The 25,382-nt window shown below is 55.9% G+C and overlaps 1 protein-coding gene across 5 annotated transcripts; it reads left to right on the top strand.

Moving 5' to 3' along the window:
• Positions 1-263: 263 nt before the first annotated feature.
• Positions 264-23,575, top strand: KDM8 (lysine demethylase 8). 5 transcript variants are annotated; one of them, XM_072836255.1, is made up of 9 exons: positions 831-866; positions 1,619-1,743; positions 10,184-10,691; positions 12,575-12,741; positions 13,900-14,032; positions 17,160-17,204; positions 21,832-21,981; positions 22,687-22,779; positions 22,893-23,575. In XM_072836255.1, exons 3-9 carry the CDS (start codon positions 10,200-10,202, stop codon positions 23,055-23,057), a joined length of 1,245 nt encoding a protein of 414 aa, XP_072692356.1. In that variant the 5' UTR covers positions 831-866; positions 1,619-1,743; positions 10,184-10,199; the 3' UTR covers positions 23,058-23,575. The 5 variants fall into 5 exon arrangements, with proteins under 5 accessions (XP_072692354.1, XP_072692358.1, XP_072692355.1 ...); XM_072836253.1 differs by lacking the exons at positions 831-866; positions 1,619-1,743 and adding an exon at positions 264-422; XM_072836257.1 differs by lacking the exons at positions 831-866; positions 1,619-1,743 and adding an exon at positions 264-422 and having other exon boundaries at positions 22,726-22,779.
• Positions 23,576-25,382: the final 1,807 nt, after the last annotated feature.

The following is a 25,382-nucleotide window of genomic DNA, read 5'->3' on the forward strand; positions in this document are numbered from 1 at the left end:
TGGGCACGGGCTGACCTCTCTGCAAACCAGGAACACGAATCACCTTAGTTGCACGGCTTAGATGCAACGGCGGGCGCGAAGCTGACGAGCTCAGAAGTTATCAGAGCTGAGGAGCTCGCAGGTGACCCCAGGAGGGAGGCGAGACCGGAGAGAAGGCCCGCACCCGCGGGTCTCGGAAACACTACGGGCCGGGGGCGGGGCCGGGGGCGGGGCCGGGGGCGGGGCCGAGGGCGAGGGCGGGGCCGCGGCATCCACAGCTCGGCGCTCGGCTAGGCACCCCGTGCTGCTCAGACGAGCACCGAGTGATCGATGCCCCGGCAAGCCTGACTACCGGGCGGAGGAGAGGGCCGGAGAGTTCCGACCAAACCGAACAAGTGGTCGCCAGCCTGCGGGCAACTCGGCACCGCCCGTACTCGAGACAGGTGAGCGTGAGCAGCTCCAGAGGGCGGACGGCTCTGGCTCTTCAGAAGCGGAGGGGAGGACCGCGCAGGCGCAGTGTTAAAGACGAAGGGGGATGGGGCGGGGCGGGAAAGACGGCCTCGCGCGTGCGCCTTGGAGAGCCCCGGGGCCGCTCTGTCAAGTAGCGTCTCTGGGGCGTGAGTGGGAAGGGAAAACAGAGTCGGCGCATGCGCCGTGACAACGCCGCTGTGGGGCTCTCCAGCTTTCCCGCGCTGCGTGGGGGAGGGGAGTGTAGGCCCCGCGCGTGCGTGATGCTCACCTTTCGCCTGTCGTTTCGTTTTGCGCATGCGTGAGGCCTTCCGTGTCGGGGGGGGGCTCGTGTGCGCCTGCGCAGTTCCCGGGGCCAGGGGACGGTCCCCGTCGTTGCAACGCTAATGCGCCTGCGCGAGTGTTTATTTCCTCGGCAGGTATCTTATCTCCCTGCGGTTGCTTTCGGGCCGAATCTACTTGGTCGTCGGCCTGGAGCGGGGCGGGCTGCACACCCGGGGGTGGGCCGCGAGCAGTGGCGGCCCGGGGAGGGAAGGGGCCTGAGGCCTCGGGTGCCCGGTTGCTGTGGCGCACCTGGAGGGCAGGGATTTCTGGGTCGGTAGGTGTTAACGCCGCGCGCAGGTGTCCCGCGGAGGTAGGTCGGTGTGCCCAGCAGCCCCGAGGTCGGGGAGGCAGCCGTGGGGCCGCGCCGACCCCCGACCCCTTGGGAGGCCGCGGGAGGTACCCCGGCGCAGGTGTGTAAGGCCGGCCAGGTGTTCGCAGACCTCTCGGGAAAGCTTCCCGAAGCTCCCCGGAAGCTCCTGGGGTCTTCAGCACGACTTTCGCGGCCGAATGGTGCCGCAATAAAATGGGAGAGATTTCAGAGCCTGTCCCCAGGAAGCCGGATAGAGGCTGCTAGTCTGGAAGGCACCCGGGGAAGGCTGCTCGTGACCGGCGCGCCGCCCTCCCCTCGCCCTCGCCCTCGCCCTCGGGGCGGTTGGGGTCAGCCCGAGGCCTGGGTGAGCCCTCCGGGCCGGGGTGGCGCTCTCTGACACGGCGCGCCCGACGCCCGCTGCGAGGCCTGCCGAGGTTCCCCGAGAAGCCACTTAGGGGACTACCCCGGGAGCCAGCTGCTGTAGGTTGGTTGGTTGGTTGGTTGGTTTTTAATATTATGCTTATTTATTCATGAGAGACACAGAGGCAGAGAAGCAGGCTCCACGCAGGGAGCCCGACGCGGGACTCGATCCCGGGACTCCAGGATCACGCCCTGGGCCCAAGGCAGACGCTCAACCGCTGAGCCACCCGGGGATCCCTGCTGTAGGTTTTTAAAGATAATTTAAGAGAGAATTCTGGGATGGGACGGGTGACCTCAGGAGGCTTTATTTTGCAACCAGCGGAACCCACTCGGGCTGTCCGCCAACGGAAGGCCGGCTTACTTGGGTGATGTGCTCCATGCAGATGGTGGATTTAGGAAGTGGGTGCAGGCTTCGTAGAGCCTCTGCTCATCTCCTTTGTGTTTCATACAACAGACAAGAAGCCTTTTATAATGTTCGCTTTAGGCGGATTTACAAAGGTTAGTTCGTACAACCTTTACGTGACCCCCATGTCAAGAGTATCGCTTCATGTATCAACAGGAAGACTTTTTATAAGAAGCCAAGACACACTTGGCAGGATGAGCACTGGGTGTTATGCTATATGTTGGCAAATTGAACTCCAATAAAATATATATATATATATTAAAAAGAAGAAGAAGAAGAAGAAGCCAAGACACAGCCCACCAAGAGAAGCTATTCTATGGGACCTGTACCTGACCTCCCCCTGAAAGCTGTTCCATGTTGGCACTCAAAAGTCCGTTTACAAAGGCAGGACACAAAGACCACTCCGGCTGTTTCTGTACCTGACACCTGACCCTTACTTCAAAAAAAAAGTCTATAACCAACATGAGGTCTCCAGGCTAATACCTGTTGGAGTTTAGGAGACTGACTTTAATGTGATGATATAAGGCCCCTCAAGCTTTTTCATATGGCCTGTAATTAGGGTGAGCATACCTCTCAGTTGGCCCGGAATAACCCTAGCTTCTGACTTGTCCAGTCCTAAATTGTAAATACTTAGGCAATATTAAATAAATACTGAAATTTACGTATATGTGAAAGAAAGCTACTAATAGCACTCCAGATGCTCAGCTTGTGTAAAATGAAAATTCCTGCTTACAGAAGTGAAAGTTCCAAGCAATGAAAAACAGCATTGAAGGGACACCTGAGTGGCTCAGTGGTTGAGCGTCTGCCTCTGGCTCAGGTCATGATCCTGGGGTCCTGAGGTCGAATCCCACATCAGGCTCCCCGCACAGAGCCTGCTTCTCCCTCTGCCTGTGTCTCTGCTTTTCGGTGTCTCTCATGAATAAATAAATACAAATCTTTTAAAAAAGAAGACATTGGAGAAAATCGTGAGAATAAAAGATTTTACAAGAGAAAAATGTATGCCAAACCAAAAAGAGGCCTATATTTAACGTCCTGGTTTGTCAGAAATATTCTATAGTTAACCCTCCTGTATCTGACTGCCAGAAGAATGTTTGGACAACCTCTCCTTATGCCCTTTCGTCTTTTGTGGAACTCTAGGAGGCCAAATTGAAGACCAATCTGCAATACCACTCTGAAATACTGTTTCACAGTCTATTCTTGACCCCCTCCCCTGGAAGACTGTTTAGTGTAACCTTTTATAGAAAGCAATTCGGTGAGGAATTCTGGGAAGCCAATCAATAAAGCCAGGCCACAAGGCTGCTCTGGCTGATGCCTTTCTCTGGAAAACTAATATAATTATCAAGAAGCTTTATTTGTCAGACTGATACATGGGGGATGTCAGGCCGATTTGTAAAGCCAGGACTTGAGGCCGTTGAGATGGGTTTCATGTAGCCTATACGTGACATTCAGTGGGGGGCTGGTTGTGTGCTGGCCGCTGCGTGTAGCCCATGTGAGACCACCTGCTCAAGAAGATAGTTTCCTACAGTCAGCAAAAGGGTGTTTGACCCAGGCAGCAAAGGCCCTTTGTCCCATAAGGCCGCTTCCCATGGTAACAGGAGCTAACGGGAGGGTTAATTAGTAGAACATAACCTGGTTCTTGGTGCTCCGAAGACACCACGGGAGATAGGTTGGTTTGTAAAACTAAGACAAAGCCTGGGTTTCACCTGACCCCCAGACACGGGCCGAAAGTATAAGGAAGCCTGTGTTTGAAACCGTTCGTGAGTCTACTTTGGAAGGCTGACATAGTAGGATGTGGCTCCTCCACCAATGGCTGCTTGATACGGCAACTCTTTAGAAGGCTAAATAATGAGAAGTTCTGAGAAGCCGTAAGATTAGAATTACTGTTAAGATTACTCAGATAATGACCAGCATACCACCTTCTCATGCAAAGTTGCTTCTGCTGCCAACACAAGGCCCTCTGGGAGGCTAGTGGTTTGTTGTTTTTTGTTTTTTCCTAAGATTTTATTTTTGAGTCATCTCTGCATCCAACGTGGGGCTCAGACTCATAGCCACAAGGTCATAGCCCACGCTCCACCGACTGAGCCGGCCAGGCGCCCCATGGAGGCTCGTATTTTAAGGTCAATCATGAGGCCCCTTGGGAGGCCATGCTGGAGGCTCATACAGAGTCAATCCGAAAAAAAAACATTTAAAAAACAACCTCAGAGCTATCCTGAAGCATCTCCACCTCTGGAAAACTCTGTCACATAGTGTCACCATAAGTATCTCCAAAGACCTTTTTATAAGGCTATTATTCACTGAGGAACTCTGGATTAGAAATTAGTTCCTAAAGCTGTGTTATGTGGCTAAGAGGAGACCGTTTTGTACAGCCTACCTGAGGCTCTCTCCCAGAAGGCTATCTGACATGACCATCTGTAGGAGGCCCTCTCCAAGGCCAGTTTGCAGAGTAGCCCATAGGTTCCCTGGGGAGGCTGGTTTACGGAGACCAAACGAGACCGCCTTGGGAATCCAGTTTGCAGAGCAGCACACCAGGCCACCTGGAGAGGCTCGCTCTGTAAGGCCTCTGTGGGCTCTGTGAAGGGCTGTTTTAGAAGGTCACCCTGAGAGGTCACTTTACAAAGTCTGTAATCTGCATCCCAGGGAACCAGTTTATATAGCCCATTTAAAATCCTCTGGGACGCCAATTTTTAAGGCCACTAAGAGACCAGTTTAGAAAGCTGGTATGTAAGGCCCCAGTGGAAGCCATTTTTATAGTAAGGCAAATAAGTGGTCTTCTGGGAATTTTTTTTTTTTTTATAGACATTTGAGAGAAGCCAAGATATGAGGTCTTTTGAATACTCGAGATTTCTCAAGATTGCTTCCTAAGACATGTGAGTGGCTCCCAGGAGGGGATGAGCCGTGAAGCCACCAGGGAGGCCAGTTGATGGGCACCCATGCAGTTTTGGGGTGGGTAGCAGATAAGGCCATGCTGGAAGGTAGGACTGTGAAGCTCTCCCAAGAAGGCTGTTAGACCAACACAAAGACGTTTACAAATCCAGGAGGCTAGAGATAGAAATCATCCTGGCCAGGCTCTCCGTCCCATCATTCATGGGGTCAGCGGGGAAGGATACCCCTTGCGCGCCAAGGCCCGAGCTAGGAGATAAAGGTCCAAAAACGATTCAGCCCTCACCCCAAAAGCTGAAGGGTGTTCTGGTAAACGCTGCCACGTACTAGGCTGCTTAGTCTCCCAAATCTTAACTGTTCGTATCTGTAAAACCACACATCATGAGATTAGGAGGAATGTTTAGGTGACGGACATAAAACACGGAGCATTGACAAGGCACATAGTAAAGTCACCTCATTTGTCCCTGGACAAAATAAGACAGGGTTGTAGGGGAAATGATCACATACTTTCCTATCCACCTTACGCTGTGAGGTACAAATCAAATGAGAGGAAGAGGCAAGGTGGGGGAGCCATGGAATAGACGGAGTGAGAAGAGCTCTACATTATTGCTACAACTTTAGGACAGGCCCCAGAAGAGGTACTTCAGAAATAATGACACACAAGAAAGATGGGTCCTCTCCTGTCGTGAAGTGATGCGATTTTCTCATCTGTTAAGTGGCAGTAATCCCTCCATTACAGAGTCTTCTTGAGGGCTGAGCACCCCAATTCCCAGCTTTGTCACAGGCTGGCTGGAGATGGCACGGCACCATTCCTTTACCTATATAAGATCATGGAAGTGGGGGCCAGACGGCCTGAGTTTTACATCTCTTCATCACCTCTTCCTGGCCAAGTGCCTTGGGCAAGTCATTTAACTTCTCTGCTGTAGCTCCCTTATCTGTCAAGTGGAGATAAGGATACTTTCTTAGGGTTTCTGGAAGAATTAAAAAGTGCCTGGAGCACAACTGCCTTACGGTAACTAGTCTGTAAGTATGTTCTTGGCTGCACGGGGTCGGGGTCGTTGCGAGGTTTCGTGAGATAATCATGTAATACTCCCATTATTCTATCTGTTGTTCCTCGTGAGCTGGGGAGGAATGAGCTGAAATGGAGCCGAGAGGTAGGGAAGGGGCTGTCCGGCCTACCTTTAGGGACCACACCTCTAGCATTCATTCATGTGTCTTCACTTCACTACCTACTGCCGACTTCCTCATACACGGTGCTAAAGGAAGCCATGTATTTCCTCTCGCTCTGTTGTGTGGGTAACAGATGAGTGCCAGGGTGTCAGGGAAGTCTGGATAGGGGAGTTTATTAGTTATCTACTGCAGCATGTAACACATCACCATGAAGTTAGTGGCTTAAAACAACACATTTATTATCTTAGTTTCTTTGGGTCAAGAGTCTGGGTGTGGCTTAGAGGGGCCGTCTGTGTCAGGATCTCACAAGGCTCCACTTAGGGTGTCAGGACAGAGTTCTTATGCGAAGGCCCAATTAGACAAGGATCTAAACCCCTGTAGTGGTTGGAACAGTTCAGTTCCTGGGGGCTGTTGGGCCAAGGGCCTCAGTTCCTGGCTCGCTGTTGGCCCTGAGCCACCATCATCTGTTTGCCACGTGGACATGTCCAGCATGGCCGCTTGCTTCATCGGTGCACGCCAGCCAGGAAGGCAGTAGGGAGAGTCTGCTCGCCCTGGAAGTTACAATCTCATGTAACCTGATCGAGGGGCATCCCATCACCTTTGCCATCTTAGGCCAAAAAACAAAACCAAAACATAAAAAATGACTACACATATCAAACTTGGACATCTGTTGGTTAGAAGAAAATCATGGTTTTCTATTGCTGCTCTGACAAATTACCACAGCCTTGGTGGCTTGCAGTTCTCTAGGTTAGAAGGTCAACACAGGACTGCCTGGGCTAAAATCAAGGTCTTGGCAGGACAGCACTCCCTTCTGGAAGCTCCAGGGGAGAATCCCGTTTCCTTGCCTCGTCCAGCTTCTAGAGGGTTCCACATTCCTTGGTGTGTGACCCCCTCCCTCCATCTTCAAAGCCGGCAACACAGCATCTCTCTGATCCTTCTGCAATCACCTCTCCCTCTGACTCTGACTTTAGACAGGAAAGATTCTTTCAAGGACTGCTATATTAAATTGGTGGGCCCACCCACAAGATCCCAGACAATCTTCCCATGCCAAGGTCCTTATTCCTAATGGCATCTGCAAAGACCATTATTCTGTGTACTCACTCTGTTATAGGTCCTGTCAGCACCCAGGAGGAGGGAATTGGATAAGGGTGTTAATAACAACAGGAGGCAGGGACCTCTGGGGATTGCAGCTCTCCCCCTCGCAGGGCGTGATGCACCTGATACGGCTTCATCATAGGCACGTCTCCATTTGCCTTCACCATCCACCAGGGGATATTGGGTGTCGATGACTTATGTGGGCCTACTAGGGTCCTCTCACTTAACCAAAGACGCCAACCCTGGCTGACATAAGGAAGAAGACACTAATCAGAAGGCCACTGGGGCCGCAGAATGAATGGAACCTGGAAGGATGCCCTTGGGAGAGAACAAGAAGGAAAGTGGCCCTGGACCCTAGGAGTCAGGGGCGCTCACCGTGAGGCCTTAGCAAGGACACCCTGGTCCGGAAGCGGCCAGTGGGAGACAATGAAGAGACCAGCTGTCTCCAGTCCAGTTGATCTGCCTAAAGTTCACATTCAGGGGAGGCCATTCAGTGGCCCAGCTTTGCGCACGTACTCACCACTTGGCAGCACCCCTCCTGACCAACCTCAGTGGGCAAGATGAAACTCCGAGGAAACGGAGGTGTGTTAAGAAAGAGAAAAGGATTTTGAGCCACAAAACTCAGAAATACCCTCTGCGGTCTGCGCATCCATTTCTTCAACAATAGGAGTGTCTGCATCAGAGCCAGCCACCTGCTCTAACACACATCAACCATTTAGCGGCAAAACGATACAAGTTCTTTTTGGCTCCTGAGCCTGTTCCAGCAGGGGTGTATTTTGCCTGGTTGGGTGGCTTCCATGGCTCTGTCATCCCCTACGGCCCCCAAATCCTTCACTTCCCACCAGTGTGTAGGGAAAGCTTAGAGAATCTTATAGGAGGTGTGCAGGGGCCAGGCCTGGATGTGGCTCCATTGCTGACATTGGTCACACCTAATTGCAAGGAAGACTTGGAAATGTAGTCTTGTGTGCCCAGGAAGAAGATGAAATGGATTTCGGTGAGCTTGAAGGAAGCATTTGTTTTTGTAAATAAAGTTTTATTGGAACGCAGCCATGCCTGTTCGTTTACATACCATACACGCTACAGTTGCAGAGCAGTACCAGCAGTGACTACTGCCCGCCAGGCCTGAAATGTGGATTCTCTGGCTCTCCACGGGAGAAGTCCTTGACCCCTAGCATAGCACAGCCTCCGCAAAAAGCACGATGGTCCCTATTTCTTGGCATCAAATGAGATAGGGGATATAACAACTGCTGGTATACCTAGCACGTAGTAGCACAGGTGAATCATCAGTTGTGAGCAATTATGAACCTGTGAGAACCTAATCACATATTAGCTCTTCTGCATTAGGACTTGCCTGCCATCCATATATTTTCCCACCAAAAGCACCTTTCCTTTCTTTGTAGGTTTTATGTATTTCCAGGTTTCTTCCTGTGAAGTTAAGATCTCATTCCTTCAGTAGCCTTAATTGAGTGCCTATTATGAGCTGGGCTCTAGGGAAATATAGAGAAATAAGACCTGTTCTTGCCGTGGAGAAGCTCACCAGCTAGCATTGGAGAGACGGACATATAGGCCAGTATTCATAGTACATTGGGACAAGAGCTGTTAAGATAAGTCAAGAGCCATCCGAACACACGATACTGTCAGAGTCCTGGCAGGCTTCCCAAAGGGCATCATATAGAGTGGGCCTTAAAGGTTGGGTAGGAGTTTGCCAGAGAGGCAGGGTGTTGGAGGCATTCCAGACAAGGACAGTACATGTTCCTCCCTGAACACTTATCCAGTGCCCACGGCAAGTCTGATACTGTACCCCAATGTCGTGGTGACTCCAGACAGACGAGGGCCCTGCCTGCAGTTTATACCTGGCAGAGGCCACTGTAGAATCATGACACATGAGATGCTGTCACAAAGGACACGTAATGGGAAGCCATGGGAGCCCGGAAGGGAGGAAGTCTGGTCTCTCTTTTTGGAAAATAACTTTATATATTTTTTATTTTTTTATCACTTTATTAAAATTATTTTTTTCATCATGATAAGTGCACACTTTAATCCCCATCACCTATTTCACTTATCCCTCCCTGCACTCCCCTCTGGTAACCATCAGTTTGTTCTCTATAGTTAAGAGTCTGTTTCTTGGTTTCTTTCTCTCCTTTGTTCGTTTGCTTTGTTTATTAAATACCACATATGAGTGAGGTCATACAGTATTTGTCTTTCTCTGACTGACATATTTCACTTAGCAATGTATTCTCTAGCTCCATCCATGTCATCGCAAGTGACAAGATTTCATTTTTTATGGTTGAATAATATTCCATCACATACATGCGCACGCACACATGCACACATATGTGCATACACACACTATATCTTCTTTATCCACTCATCAGTTGATGGACACGTGAGCTGCTTCCACAGTTCCCCTATTGTAAATAATGCTGCAGTAAACATGGGGGTGCAAGTATCCCTTTGATTTAGCATTTTTGTGTTTTGGGGGGTCGATACTCAGTAGTGGGATTGCTGGGTTGTAGAATAGTTCTATTTTTAATTTTGAGGAACCTCCAAGCTCCTTTCCAGGGTGGCTGCACCAGTTTGCATTCCCACCAAGATGGGAATGAAAGAGGGTTCCCCTTTCTCCGCATCCTCACCAACACCTGTTGTTTCTTATGTTGTTGATTTTAGCCATTCTGACAGGTGTGAGGTGAAATCTCATTATAGTTTTGATTTGTATTTCCCTGATGATGAGTGATGTTGAACATCCTTTTCGCATGTCTGTTGGTCATCCATATGTCTTCTTTGGAGAAATATATCTGTTCATGTCTTCTGAGCATTTTTTAATTGGATTGTTTGTTTTGTGAGTGTTGAGTTGTATTGGTTCTTTATATGTTTTGGATACTAACTAACCCTTTATCAGTTATATCATTTGCAAATAGCTTCTCTCATTCAGTAGATTGCCTTTTAAGTATCTATTTTTTAATGCTCGGTGGTTGACATTTTGGCCAGTGAATGTCATCATAGAGCCAGCTCCCCCTCCCCATCCCCTGCCCCAGTTTGATTTTATGAAGATCTACAAATGTGTATATTTAGGTGTGCAAGATGATTTGTTGCTCTAACTGTTCTTTCTTCTCCCACCACCTTCATCTGACTAGACTGGTAGAGGGCCCCATGGCTGAAGACACCCAAGAGCCCCTGGCAGGAGCCGGTGCCCTCCGGGAGGCCCTCCGGGCGCTCCTGCCCCCCACTAAAGAGGAGCTGGCCCTGGAACTTGGGGAGAACGTGGAGCGCAGCGTGGTGCAGCTGCTGCAGGAGGCCGCCGAGCTCTTCTGCGGGGGCCGCCGGAGTGAGTGCCTGCAGGCTAGCGAGGCCATCCTGGACTACTCCTGGGAGAGACTCAACACCGGGCCATGGCGGGACGTGCACAAGGACTGGCGCCGCGTCTATGCCTTCGGCTGCCTCCTGAAGGCTGTGTGTTTGTGTGAGGAGCCCGGGGACACCACCGCAGTGGCCGCGGCCCTGAAAGTCTGTGACATGGGCCTGCTGATGGGTGCGGCCATTCTTGGGGACATCCTCATTAAAGTCGCTGCCATCCTCCAGGCGCACCTCCGCTCGGGAAAGAGGCCTGGCCCAGGCCCAGCCCAGGAGCCACCCAGCATGAAGGTATCTGGGTGAGATTGCCACTCACCACACCTCAGGTGCCCCCCGCCCCCAGCCCCATTTTTTCTAGAAGGAAGGAGTCACCTGTCCCCAGGGGTGAGCCTTCATGGCATGTTTACCTCTGGCTGAAAATAACATCTCCATCGATTTAGAAATGGAAAGGCTTGGTCTGTTTTTTCAATTCTTGCCCCCACTTTCTACAAAAGCAGTGCCCCTTTCAGGAGAGAGGGCGGGTGGAAGCCCTGTGGCCAAGAGCAGCAGCTCGAGGTGCTCGTGCGGGCCAGAGCTGCAGGCAGCCTTTGTGGTCAGCTGGCTGAAGCGTCACCTGTGTCTCAGGCTGCCTGGCTCTCTGTGCTGCTGAGTTGGGGCGAGCTACTTCCTGCAGCTGCCTTCTGGCACCGTGGCTGATCGGTCCCGGCCTTGAGGTCCTGGCGTAGGTGGCTCCTGATGTCTGGGGCCGACGAAGAATAGCCCGCAGAGCTGAGGGTGGGTGCAGACAGGGCCTCGGGTCCCATGCGTGCAGCCCTCACCTACGAACCCCTGGGTGTATCTGTTCCCCGGGAGGAAATAGGGCTGTTACACAGGCATGTGGGGAAATGTTCAACCTCCTCTGTGGTTAAACAAAAAAAAAAAAAAGGCGAGAACAGCGAGGTAGCCATTTTTGGCTATGAGGTCAGCAGACGACGTTTTCCTTACCACCCAGTGCTGCCGAGGATGCCAGGGGGGCCGCCGGCGTAGTGTGTTGGTTGACCTTTCAGGAGCAGGGTGGACATGCAGATCCAGGGGCAAGTGCCTGTGTCCTCAGACCCAGGGGCTCCCTTCCCCTTGCCACATCTGTCCCAAGGGAACATGGAAGTGGCCCCGTACCCAAGACGGAGCTCGTGGGGTCAGTGGCCTTGGGGTGCGTGTGTAGCTAATGGGGGGGAGCTCACGCTCTGGACTCTGTCTGTCTGGCTTCATGTTCCCAGCAGCTCCCCAGTGTCTAGGCCCCTCTGTGCCTTCTCCATCCCCACCCCCCATTCCCAAGTCTGTAAGGGGGGTTTACTTAGCGACTCTATGGAGCACCAGCGGTGGCCCAGATGTGCCAGGCGCTGAGGGTACAACACAGAAGGGCTCCTCCTGGAGCCTCAGTTCTAGGAGGCTGTAGAGGAACGTCATCTCCCTGTGGTGAGAAAGGTGAGGGAGGTGGCTTTGCTCACATAGGGTGGGCAGGGAGGGCCTCTTTGATGAGGGCAGGTGTGAAAACCAAAGCAGGGGGAATACCAACGCTGAGAACAGGCAAGTGCAAGGCCTCATTTCTGGCCCGCGGGGGCAGAGGAAGCAGACACCCACCCCCGCCAGTGATCCTGGGTACTCTACATGAGAGGTCCCGTCTCCCAATAGCATAACAGATGAGGAAACTGAGGCCCGAGAGAGTGACTTGCTCATGTCACTCAGCTGGGAGGAGGGTGAGCATGTTCTGGTGCAGCCACTCACACGACCTGGACTGGACGGCACAGAGTCTTGACCTGTGGCTCAGCTGCTTAACCTGTGCATTCCTGCTGGGGCATCAGCAGCCACACGCGTCACAGGCACTCACAGTCCTGGGAAAGGGTCCTCTTACAGCAAGTGGCATTTGGGGTGGTAACTTTTCCCTTCTTGTGGAGTTTCAGCAAAAGCCGTCTGTTCTTTTTACAATGGAGCACGTCAGATGAACTAGTAAAGGAAGAAACCTGGATGTCGCCGGGGAGGACTCGGAGAAGGCAGCGCAGGGACAGTGCTAACAAGTGGTAACTGCCACGATCAATGACAGATTAGGCCAGCCTCCTGTGGACGCAGATGCCCAGCCCGACGCCTCCAATGTTAACTTTTCTGCACTCTTTACCATTGTGTTTTGATTTAAACAGAAAGCAAGGTATGACCCTGTTTCGGTTCCAGACATGACGTCAGAGAGAACGGTCCCCCGGCTTCACTGTCCATCCCTCGAGCATTTCAGGAAGTACTTTTTGGTTCCTGGGAGGCCTGTGATCTTGGAAGGCGTGGCGGACCAGTGGCCGTGCATGAAGAGGTGGAGGTGGGTGGCTCTGAGTATGGGAGCTCCCTCTGCCTATTCCAGCCCCCACCTCCACCCCCACACCCCCGGCCCCGAGACTCTCCAATTCCGCCTCCCTGCATCCCAAGGAAATGCAGCCTCGAGCTCACTTCCCGACTGGTCCCAGCGGGAACTGCCAAGGGTTAACCAGGGATTGCAGGTGCAGTGCCCCAAGCTCGTGCCAGGGGTTGTAGGATCCGCACCTTCCACAGCTCACTTGCTCTAAACAGGTGTGCTCACCTGGCACTGTGGCATTAGGTCTGTTAATGCCATTTTTTGGGATTTGAGGGGTTCCATGTACTCGCCCAGGGGCCCTGAGGTCAAGAGCAGAAGTGAGAACCCAAGACACATCCTATCCCCTCTCAGCGGGGCTCCTGGGCTTGCTCCCTCCTCACCTCTGCTCCTGGTTCCCCCTCAGATGCATGGTGATGAGAGCAGGTCAGGCCGCTGGACAGGGGCCATAATGCCACAGCTGGGGAGATGAGCAGGGGCCTCTGAGACGGTTGATCAGGTCCCCTGTCTCTGGTGGGGTGTGGAGGGAGTGCTTCCCGCTGAGGCCATGTGAAGAGTTCTGGCTGCCGGGGCCAGTGCCCCATAAACGTTCATTATGTGATTTACTGCGGACCAGCGCCAGGGTAGGCACCTGCCATGCTTTCTCTTTCTCTGATTCCCGTCCTAAGAGACAGGTACTGTCATCACCTTCTTTTACAAATGGGGTAAACAAGAACTTCCCAAAGGTCCCTGGGCAGGGCCAGGGCCAGGCCGCCCAAGTTCAGAACCCAGGCACTTCAGCACCCCCGCCGTGCTGTCTGCCGTTTTGCTCAAAGAAGGTCTCTCAGCTCTGAGACAGGGTGAGCAGTGAGAACTGCGGGGCCGTTGGCCAGCAGGGAGATAGAACCTCCCAGCAAGAACCTTGGCAGATGGCCTCCCTGGGTCTCTCTGCAAAGCCACGTGGCACCGGTGGGCACATCACCCCACATGTCCGTGCCCAGTGCCGTGGCCAGCAGAGTGGGGGTCATAGCAGCCCTTCCCTGTGGGGTTGTGTGGGGACGAGAGGAGGCCAGTGTGAAGCACATGTGGCGGGTGCCCGGCAGGTCGCAGCAAAAGCGACCATGCTGACCATCCATTTTCGTCTCCTAGTTTGGAGTATATCCAAGAAATCGCCGGCTGCCGGACTGTGCCGGTGGAAGTTGGCTCCAGGTACACGGACGAGGAGTGGTCCCAGACGCTCATGACGGTCAACGAGTTCATCAGCAGACACATCAGGAGTGAGGTACGTGGTCGTGCCTCCCCTCCTGCAGTGCTCGCGGTGGGGAGCACACAGGACCCTGGGGCGCTGCAGGGGTCAGCAGGGGTCAGAGGGCTCGGTGGGGGCTCAGGGCGAGAAAGGCCAGCCGCGCGGCAGACAGAACACTGGCTCATTTCAGGTCCTTCTATTTATTATTTTTTTTGGTAGAATTCAGTGGGGTTTTTTAATGTCTTTATAAGACACTGTAGTGCCGCCAGCCCCACTATCTAATCCCAGAACATTCTCCTCAGTCCCGAGGCCATGAGCAGTCGCTCCCTCTTGCGCTGCCCCCCTGTCCGCAGACACCCGCTAATCGCTGTTTCTGGACAATTCTGGTGTATACACAGAATTGGATGATATGTGGCCTTCTGTGTCTGGCCGCCTCCGGCACCATGCCCTCAGGGTTCGTCCACGCCATCACACGTGTCAGGACTCGGTTCCCTGCTGCGGCTGGGGAGCATCCCCTTGGGTGGGCTCAGCACACTTTGTTCATGCGGCAGCTGACGGCCGTTCGGGTGGCGCGCACTGGCTGCCGTGAAGAGCGCCGCTGGGAACGCTCCTGTACCACTTTTTGTGTGGACGTGTGTTTTCATTTCTCTCAGGTGTATACTAGATGTGGAATCACTGGGTCACACGGTGACTCTGCGTTTAACCGTTTTTGAGGAATCGCCAGACTGTTTTCAAAAGCAGCTGTGCTGTGTTATCATTTGAGATTCTTTTTTTTTTTTTTTAAGATTTTATGAGCACTGGGTGTTACATTATATGTTGGCGAATTGAATGTAAATTCAAAAAAACACTAAAGAGTAAAGAGAAAGAGAGCACGAGCAGGGGAGAGGAGCAGAGGGAGAGAAAGAAGCAGACTCCCCGCTGAGCAGGGAGCCCCATGTGGGGCTTGATCCCAGGACCCTGGGACCATGACCTGAGCTGAAGGCAGATGCTTAACTGACTGAGCCACCCACCCAGGCGCCCCTTATCATTTCAGATTCTTAACAGTAAGAGCAGGGGGTGGCTTCCCTTTCCTGAGGTCCTGGAGGCAGAGAATGTAGCCTTTCTGCCCTGGAGTTCCCAAACCATTCCTCTGGGCTCAGAAGGGAAGCCCGCACGTGGCACACAGACCCTTTAAGGGGAGGGTGTCCACCCAGCATCCGCGGTCCCGGCCACCCTTCCTGGCCCAGAGAGCAGAGTCCTTCCCGAGGTTGGGGAATTTCGAATCAGTGGACTCTTCCACACACTCCCCACGTAGGAGGCAGCCCCAGGCCCCAGGCCCAGCCTCTGGAGAGTTCTGATCCGGTTTCATCGTGGGTCTGCTGCAGTCGAAGGGTCCGGATGGTGACCCTGCTGGCTGACAGTTTCTCCCATTGGCCTTCTCCGCATTGTAACTGCAAGCTCCTGAGGGACCCCCACACACACCCCCACCATTACTCTGCCTGCCCCCATCATTTCCACTCTTAAGTGTCCGGCCTCCTCTGCCGGGGCCCAGGGCGGTTCTCTGGGCTGCGGCCTCCTCTGGCAGTGCTCACAGACATCTGCCATTACTGTGTCTCCTGCCCTCCACACCCACTCCTGCTCACTCCGCCGTCACCTGGGGGCCTGGAGAAGGGAGCTGTGCCCCAGAGCACACCTGCTGCAGCGGCCTCACTCCATCTCCCTCTGCTGGAAAGAAGCCTAGTGCCTGGAGCAGAGGCCAGAAGCAGAGGTGCAGTTTGTCAAGTAGGCAGGAAGGCAGGCTTTGGATTCAGGTACAAAAGTGTTAACTCCAGAGATGCATGGTGGCTCAGTGGTTGAGTGTCTGCCTTTGGCTCAGGACATGATCCCAGGGTCCTGGGATCGAGCCCCACATCTGGCTCCCTGCATGAAGCCTGCTTCTCTCTCTGTGTGTCTCTCATGAATAAATAAAATCTTAAAAAAAAAAAAAAAAAAAAAGCGTTGACCCCAGCACTGTGTCGTTGGCTGTGTGGCCTGGGGTGGTCATCTAACCTCTCAACGCCCAGTGCCCTGACTGTGGGTGAGTCAGGGTTAGTTGGGATTACTTAGAGGTTACTAATGCCTTCCTCAGAGGGTCGTGGCGAGAGTAAAACACAAAGCTCTAAGCGCAGCGTGGTTAGTGCCCCATTAACCTGACTTAGTGTCTTTGGGCCAGAACATCCGCAACAGCAGAGATCACACAGATCCGGCCCTGCCCACCGGGTCTGGCATGTTGTGACTTCCACGGTGGTCAGCAAGAGAAGGGAATGAGGGAGAGGGCTGGAAGCACAGAGTCTCAAGGGATCCTGGGGAGGAGCCTCAGAGCCCGTGGGAGCCAGGCTGTGGCTGGGGGCGTGGCGGCCAGCCCCCCGGGGGCTCTACCCACACCGACCCTTCCAGAGCCCACACGCACCTCCCAAGAAGCCCAGTTAGTAAAGCTGGATCTTGTCATCCATCTGATGGATGTTCACCAAGTGACCATCTCCCAGGAGTACAGGCTAGGCCGTAGGCAGTGGGCACTCACGGTTTTGCTGGGAAGACAGTACGTGCTGAATTTTGGGAAAAGAAGCTGGCTGAAGCTATTAGAATTTGAACTGTACACACTCCGTGACTCAGTGGTTCTACTTTTGGGGGACTAGAATATTAGGCTGTTTGTGGGAACACTGGCAAAATAACCTGACTGTCCACAGCAGGGGGAGCGGGGCAGTTGAATTAATGGGGGTCCTGGCTATAAAACACGAATCCATAAAAAAGATGATGCAGATCTGTGTGTGCTCACCTGAGGAGACATTCGTGAGGTTGTCGTTAAATGAAACAAAGACTTCAGAGTAACACACATAAGATGATTCCATTTTTATTGAAAAAAGAAATCCTCGTGTGCGCGCAGCCTCTTCATTTCCAGGGGGAGCCTGAGCCCGGGGCAGTCCCTACAGAGGCGGCCCCAGACCCCGAGTCTCCCCGAGCCCCAGCCCCACCCGAGACGGGTCACAGAGGGGACCAAGCGAACCCACTGGAGGGCTGTGGCCGTGGCTGCCTGCGGCTGGGGCGCGCCCGGCTCTGAGAGCCCCTGAGCAGTAGTCCCCGGGGCGTGTCCCTCCACGACTAACCAGGCTTCTCTGTCACTTCTGGTTTCCCTTCTGCGGATTAGCCCAAGGACGTCGGGTACCTGGCGCAGCACCAGCTCTTTGACCAGGTGAGTCTGAGACCGTGCCCCGTCCTTGACCCACCCACCCTCTCCCGCCCTCTGGGCTCAGAGCCCAGGGAGGGAGGCAGGAGAGGCTGGCAGCCTCGTTGGCCACCCCCAGGTGTGGTGCGCGTGTCCTCCGCCCCAGCGGGCAGCAGGAGAGCAGATGCGGCTGCCAGGTGGCCAGTGACAGACCAGGCGTGCCAACCCCAGGGCCCGAGCCTGGGGTGGGGGGATGAGGAAGCCATGGCTTGGACGGAGGTGGCCCCTGCGAGGGGCGGGGGGAACCAGAAGTCTGAGTGGGTGTGGTCAGAGCTGAGGAATGGGTCCCAGGGAGCCACGCGAGGGTGGCAGGCTCTGCCCCGACCCGGCAAGAGCAGGCCGCTGCCTCCCCTGCCCTGGAGTTCTCCGGGGGTCCCGGCACTGCCCTCACCCCATGTCAGTCACCCACCTGTGAGGCTGTCTCCAGGCTCCATTCCCCCAGGTGCCCAGCCCCGGTGGGCCAGATTGAAGACCCTCAGGACAGGCTGGCTGGAGAGCGGGGCTCAGGGGGCTCCAAGCAGGGTAGAGAGGCAGAGCGAGGCCCAAGGGGCCAGAGGCGCCTCTCGCACCGAGGCCCGGGCACTGGCCTAGTCCACCTGCCTGGAAGGGTGCATTCAGGAGAGCGGAGCGAGAAGGGGGGGGGGCTGGGGCCCACCTGGGCAAGCCTGGAAGGCCAGACCAAGGGCTCTGATTCAGCTGCAGGGCAGCAGGGAGCCTGGGAGGTTCTGAGCAGGAGGGTCCCGGGAAGAGGAGGTATCCCAGGAGATCCCTCAGGGGAGCCTGGGAGAGCGTCCAGGGTCCAGAAGTCCTGCATCGGCTCTTTCTCGCTCACCTGTAGGCCCTAAGAAGGGGGCACCCCAGCGTGGCCTCCCAGTGCCCCGGGAGCTGATGGAAATGCAGGATCACTCTCAGCCCCCACCTGGTAACAGCGCGGGTCACCCAGGGCCCTGAGCACCTGGGGGCTGGGGTGTGCTCACTCACAACACGGTCAGGGGACCCCAGGGGCTGGCTGGCGGGAAGTGAGAAAGTCAGGACGCGCCATCACGTACACAGGGACCTTTGCTCTGGTGGGGACAGGAGGAAGTACCCCCAGAAGATGGGCGGTGCTTGCGGGCGGGAAGGCGCGTGGGCTCTCTCCTCTCTGCAGTTCGCAGAGCAAGGCACACTCATCATAATGAGAAGAAACAGACTGTTTTTAAACGCAGACCCAACGAGGGAACAAAGTGAAGAACCATCGCCTTCTGCATTTTCAGAGCTGCCTGGTTAGGCGGAGACAACCTGAGGGCTTATCCCGGGGAGATCGTCGAACAGTCTGGCCTTCTGTCCACCCCCTCCCCGTCCCCCTCACTTCACTCTATCCGTGGATCGAGGGCTGCAACACCCCCACCCCTGGGCCTGGGCTGCCTCGCGGGCCCCTCTGCACCATGTTCTGGGCCCGGTGGGGGGTGGGGGGCAGGATAAGGAAGAGTTGTCCTACCCCCACCCCAGAGCTGGTGAGGGGCATGTCCAGGAGAACAGAGGCAGTGCGTGGAGGGGGCTGCGCGGGGAGGAGGGTCCTTGCGAGCCCAGGGCAGGGAAGGCGTCTCCAGGAGGCGACGGAGAGGGCCTGAAAGGCGAGCAGTCTCCAGCCGTGGAGCGGATAGTTTGCCCATTTTTTTTTATTGGGTTGTTTATCTCCTTCTGAGTGTCACGAGTTCTCCGTGTACGTTCTGGGTCTAAGCTAGTTGTCACTGTAAGCGCCATATCTGATGCGAGTCTAAACAGAGCCAAGAGGGGGCCGAGAGGGGGCCGTGCCAGCTAGGGGAGCAGCGGGGCTGGGCCCAGAGCCTGGCGGGGAGGGATGCAGCAGGTGGGGCTGAAGAGGCAGGACACGCGCTGGGCAGCTGGGAGGGTTGGGGTGTTTCTCAGGTGGCCGAGGCCCCATCCTGGAGGGGAAGGGAAGGTGGGCAGCTGTGGACGCGAGGGGACCTCCAGGAGGCTGCTGCCAGAATCGGCGGGGAGCTGATGCCCGTGGAAGCTGACAGGCTCCAGACAGGTGCCAGCAGCTGGCACACCTGGATGCAGGTGGCTAGGCGAGTTGAGGGAAAAGTAGCTGTCAAGGAACACTCTAGATTTGAGACTGAGCGCCCGCTCAGGGGAGCCGGGGATCCAAGAGGGACTCTGCTGGTGCCTGGGCCAGGCCAGACACCACAGTGGGGCTCAGCAGGGCAGCACGTGGCCGGGGCCAGGACGGGGCTCATACCCCAAAGGGGGAAGATCTGGGGGGATGGGGCACGACTGTGCCAGGTCTGCCCCGGGGCGGGGGGCCTACTCTCACTGCCTGTCCTGGCAGGGGACCCTGCACACCAGAACTAAAGGGGCCGGAGCCAGGCCGGGCTGGGCCTCTGGAATTAGGGCTTGGAGATCCCGCCTCCTGCCCTCTCTGAAGGAAAGGGGGAGTCTATGGGAGCAGGCCCCGACTGTGCCATCCCACGTGCGTGGCCAGCCTGCCCCCTGACCTCAGTCACACCCCCCAGGGGTCCCGCGAAGCCTCCATGTCCTAGAGCAGCCATTTTCGACTTGACTAGACCAAGAGGAAGCCGTCTTAGAAGTGGAAGGCCAAGTGCCCCATTGTTTTTAAGACGAACCAAGCCCTTGAAGACATTTTCCTTTGGACGGCCACCTGGGTCTTCACCTCAGCTCCCCAGAGGGGTGCTTTCACCTCTGCTGCCCAGACCACCACCTGGCAGGCCCTGCACTGCTTTCTGGGGCCTTCTTGCCTCCACCAAGCTCAATGGCTCCCACCCAAAACCTCTTACTGCCTTTCCTTCCAGGGCCCCCCATCATGGAAGAGTTTGGCCACCACACTAGGCTTCCCTTTAATTATCAGTCATGTCCAGGAAGCATTCCTTCTCTTGGGGGGGGCGGGGGGCTGAATCCTTGGCCAGTGGCTCTGATTACACCATTTGATCAACCAGTCCCATTTCAGAGATCCTGATGTCATCAGGGACCAGTCAGCTTCTGAGCATTCCATGGTGAGGTGAGGTGAGGGGCTCAGATGCAGTCCCAGCTAGAAGCAGGTGTGCAGTGTCACTGAGCCTGGTGGTGGTGGAGAAGCAGGAGGTTCCCAGAGGCCTTTGGGACCGGCCACCCCCACCCCCCCCACACTGGCCAACAGGACAGGGGACCCCCAGATTGGGAACTTGTAGGTTACCCCCAGAGCAGTGGACATAGCAGCATTTCTGTATGTCTGCACAGGCTGTTTGAGACAGAAGAGCCTGAGGCCCCTGCCATTCCTAGGGATCGATCAGTGGCTTCTCAGCATCCTGGACTCAGAGCCACTATTATTGAAAGGGTGGCCAGGGTCTTCCTGCAGCCGCCCGGGCAGAGCAGGGAAACGTCACTCTCAAAATACCTGAGGAAAGTAGCAGAGGGGTCCCCGCCTTGGCACCCATTAGGGACCAGACTTGGGTTTCTGTGGCATTTCCCCGAGCCTCCGAGCCACCTGCCCCAGCTGCAGGCAGCCTTGGAGGTCTGGGGCTGCAGGGGGCTGTGGCGGCCTGGCCTCCGCGGGAGCGAGCCGGCATCCGCCGGTGAGGAAAGCGCTCCCTGGCTAGCCTTCAGGAGGCCACGGGCCGGGGTGTCCGGACCCCAGCCAGCCCTGGGCAGGGTGCGGCCCCCTTTGCCGGGTGCAGCCCCAGCCAGGGAGGACGCAGGGCTAGAAGAAAACTCTAGGGGGGCCACTGCTTGCTGCTCGAAAGCACCTCTTGTCAGCCGGCCGGGGACAGTGGCCGGGGCGGGGGAGCCGGCAGCCCCTTCCTGTATCTAATTCATTTCTACGCACCATCTGGCTTTTGCCCTTTGATTACTTACGTACCAGGATCCTTATTGTTTTTGTTATTTTGTATGAGCACATTAACCCTCACGGACCACAGTTCAAGTTTCTCCCTTTACTGGTCTTTGTATTAATGAACGTATTTAAAATGTGTGCGCAGTGGCTGCTTTCTCGTTAGTCAATTTTGGAAAATCTTCCTTCCCAGAGATTTGATAGCCAATTCCATTTTCTTTCTGGTTTTTCTTTTCATTTGGTTTTCAAAAACATTGCACTCTTCAGAACATCGCGAGCTGGTGTTTTTAAGTGCAGAACAGTACTATCAGGTTTTTCGAAAAGAAAACAAAAATAAAATGCATAGGCAGAGAAACAAGTCTGGAAAGAAAATTATATGTAACTCTTAACTAATAATTATATATTTCTTTTTTTTTTTAACATTGTATTTATGTGTGAGAGAGAGAGCTTACATTAGGGGAGGAGCAGAGGGAGAGGGACAAAGAGACACTGCTGAGCACAGAGCCCAACACAGGGCCCGATCTCACGACCCTGAGATCATGACGTAAATCAAGAGTCAGACGCTCAACCGACTGAGCACCCAGGCGCCCCTGTATATTTATTTTTTCAATTGGTTTGTAAATTCCCCTACAGTAAAATGCAGATGCAGTCGTGGTGTTACCCAAAAAGGCAGTGTGTTTGGCCCTCCTGGGAGATGGCCTGTTGAGTGCTGGCTGGTGTGTCCCCCCAGCCCTGGCTCAGCCTCCACGTGTGCTTGGACACCCACAGATCCCGGAGCTGAGGCAGGACATCAGCATCCCCGACTACTGCTGCCTGGGCGACGGGGCGGAGGAAGAGATCACCATTAATGCCTGGTTTGGCCCCCAAGGCACTGTGTCCCCCCTTCATCAGGACCCTCAGCAGAACTTCCTGGTCCAGGTGGGAGATGCTCCAGAACATCAGCCTTTGCCTCCTCCTGCCCAGCCCCGTGAGGCCTGGCCACGTTATCCGTGTTTAAATTCCAGAGAGGGATGTGGGCAAAAATGAAAACACAGGGATGGCACCTGGCCCCTGGCCCCTGTGGGGCCCTCCCTCCGGCTGGGGCTGCTTCCAGATGTGGTTCTGGGACCAGGAGCCCCTGGGATCCTGGCCGTGTCCCTAGGGCAGAGCAGGGCCGGGCGCCGTCTCAGGGCGGAGCGGGCATCCCCACGCTGCCTGCCTTCGCCTCAACCAGGTGGGCATCCCCGTCCCAGAGTCTCTCCCCAGATAGGGCACGGCTTCTCGGCCACCGGATGGTGTGTCCTGAGACCCAGAGAATTTAACAGACGGGAACATTCTTCCAGCCCAGAGGCTCTAGAGAGAGGCTGTGAGCTGGGCCCAGGAGCCACTGCTTGGCGTCAACGCCAGTCCTGGCACCTGTCAGCTCGGTGACCGTGGCCACTCGGCCAGCCTCGCTGGTTACTGATCCGTGATGTATGTGGAGGCTGAACCTAGTCCCGGCCTAGAATGCGCGCCGCAGGGATGGGGCAGTCTGGGCACGGGGAACAGCATGTGGGCAGGCGAGGAGAGGCGCGGGCGGATGGTGGGTCCCGGGACCTGCCCTCGGTGGAGGAGGCAGCAGAGTGACGAGTCCCCGTCCCCCAGGTGATGGGCAGGAAGTACATCCGCCTGTACTCCCCGCAGGAGTCCGAGGCTTTATATCCACACGAGACGCACCTTCTTCATAACACGAGCCAGGTGGGTACATGGGACCCTGCGTGACGCTGCACATTCACCCCCTCCCGCCAGCATGCCCCGCCCCTCCCTGGGTCTCGGGAGGGTGGGCAGGAGACAGCTCGTGTTTTCCTCAGGTTGACGTGGAGAATCCTGACCTGGACAAGTTCCCCAGGTTTGCCGAGGCCCCGTCCCTGTCCTGCATCCTGTCTCCCGGGGAGATTCTGTTTATCCCGCTTCAGTACTGGCATTACGTGCGGGCTCTGGACTTGAGTTTCTCCGTCAGCTTCTGGTGGTCGTAGCCACAGTGCAAGGATGACACGCCAGCAGCAGCTGTGGCTTCACGCGTCCCCAGCTCCGCAGCTGGCCTGGCGCCAGGTCCCAGCATTGAGACCAGCCCACCCTGGCCTGTGCCGAAGCCTGTGCTGGAGACCAAGCTGGGCGGACACGGGCGGGGGGCCCCGCAAGGTGCACGCTTCAGGCCAGGGGCCGGCAGCAGAGCCAGGTGGGCGAGCCCCCAGAAGGACGCTGCAGGCCGACACCCCATGGAGACCATGGCACCGAGGCCTGAAGTGCTGCGGTCACAGGCAGCAGCATGTGCAGTGACAGAGCTGGGATCTGGGCTTGGCTCCCTGGACTCCAACCCAGCCCCTCGGCTTACTTGCCGTGACGGTTGGGACAGGTACCTCATCGGGTCATGGTGTGGAATACAGGGCAGCTGGAGCGCCCGCCAGGACGTTCGAGAGGTGGTGCGTGGACAGCCCCCGCAGGTCCATGAACGTAGCTGTCTGATGTTAAGAATTCTTACGATTGCTACCGACTAGTCTGTCCTGACTGGGTCTGACAGGACACCCCAACACGCAAACTCTGGAGAGATGGTGCTGGGCAAGGGAAGGGTCCTGTGGGCTCGCTCAGCCCAGCCCAGCCAACGGCGGGAAGTCCAGGGAGGTTTAGTTGTTATCATACACCCACGGCCTGACACTTTCCAAGTGTGCACCCTCCCAGTAGCCAGTTCCTGAATCATGAAACCACCATCAGCAGCACCCAGGAACCCCCGTCGTGCCCCTCAGTCTCACTGGTCCCCCTCTTGCAGATAGCCTTGCCCCCAGGGGAGCAGATGGCCCTGCAGTCAGCACCAGGGCCCACAGGCTCGCTCCGGAGCTCCAGGAGCCAATGAGGTGCAGCTCCCGCAGCAGGGGCCTGGCCACTCAGGTGGACGGGCCTGGCAGACACGCGGACCCTGGGTAACCGGGTGGGGTGGGAGGCACCGGTGGGCAGCTGGAACTCTTAGCTGCTCGTTTGAGCTTTATCACTTGGGCTCCCGGGTTTGGAGCAGGCAGATGGGGGCAGGGCGGGGGGCGGGTGGAGCCTGTAGGATGGCTGGAACTCACGCGGGGTGAGGGCTCCCAGGGCACAGGCCGAGGCCGAGGCCAGCTATTCGGGAAGTGGAGGGAGGGCTCTCTGTGGAGACCGCTGGTTCCCCCACCTGGCGTCATTAATAGCTCTCTGCCAAATTTTTCAGATGAAGAACGTACACCAAATTATTGATGCCGCTGAAGGCAGTGGGTCATAAAAAAGAAAATAGTGTCCGGCACACCGGCCATCAGGAAAGGCGGCCACCTGGCTCTGCAGGAGCCCTTAAGTCAGGGGCCTGCCTGCACCACAGCCCTCCCCCCCCCGAGGGTGGCCGTGGGGCTCCGGTCTCCCAACTGCCAGGCCCCACGTCTGCTCCGAGCCACCGTTCTCATCTGTAACATCATGCTTCTGAGGTTAGGGACCAGATGACACGGGCATTAAAACCTGATACAGAGGCCTGGCCGTCTCCAACAAATGTCCCTTGTAAAGTGGCAAAAGACCAAATCTTTAGGTGCCCTCTGGACAGGGGTCCGAGGCTGTCAGCTACAGCAGCTGCCGAGGGCTGGCCTCAGCCCTGTGGAGGGTAGGCTCAAGGCCACTCAAAGGAAGAGTGCCCGCCAGCTCTTCACAGAGCCAAGGAGGGGCGAGCACAAGGCCAGCTCAGCCCCCCACTCCCCACCCGAGCTGCAGAGGCCTGCTCAGGGTCTGCCCCGACAGGCACACGTGGCCTTGAGCAGATGTGGCCCTGCCCTGGCAGGTCACGCGGTCTCCTAGAGTCTGGAGAGGAGGGTGGCAGTGAATTCATGCAAATGGTGGTGAGGGCTGTGAAGGGACAGGGACAGATGTGACTAACCACAGATGGCATCTGAGTAAGCCAGAAGGACCAGGAGGCCAGCACTGCCCACGAACAGGTGCAGCAGCCCTGGGGCAGGAAGGCCTTGGCCCTGGGGAGAGGAAGGAGCCCGAGCAGCCGGAGCGAGGGGGCCTGGAGGGGGCCTGGACTGAGCCAGGGGTGGGAGGAGCGGGGGACAAGCGAGGGTGCTGAGCCAAGGAGACAGCCTGTGAGACGGGCCGGAGGGGAAGCCTGGAAAGGGAACAGCCACGAGTGTCACCTGTCCTGTCAGTTCCTGGAGTGACCGTGTCAGCAGGGGGAGCAGGGGGTGAAGACAGGCTGTGCAGGGAGGCCAACAATGGCCTGATCCCAAAAGCCTGGGGCACCAGACAAGGTCTTCAGAATTGTGAAGGTTTGGTTGGGCGGTGTCAAGGAGTCC

Source organism: Canis lupus, chromosome 8 (assembly GCF_048164855.1).
Source record: "Canis lupus baileyi chromosome 8, mCanLup2.hap1, whole genome shotgun sequence".
NCBI classification, from domain to species: Eukaryota; Metazoa; Chordata; class Mammalia; order Carnivora; family Canidae; genus Canis; species Canis lupus.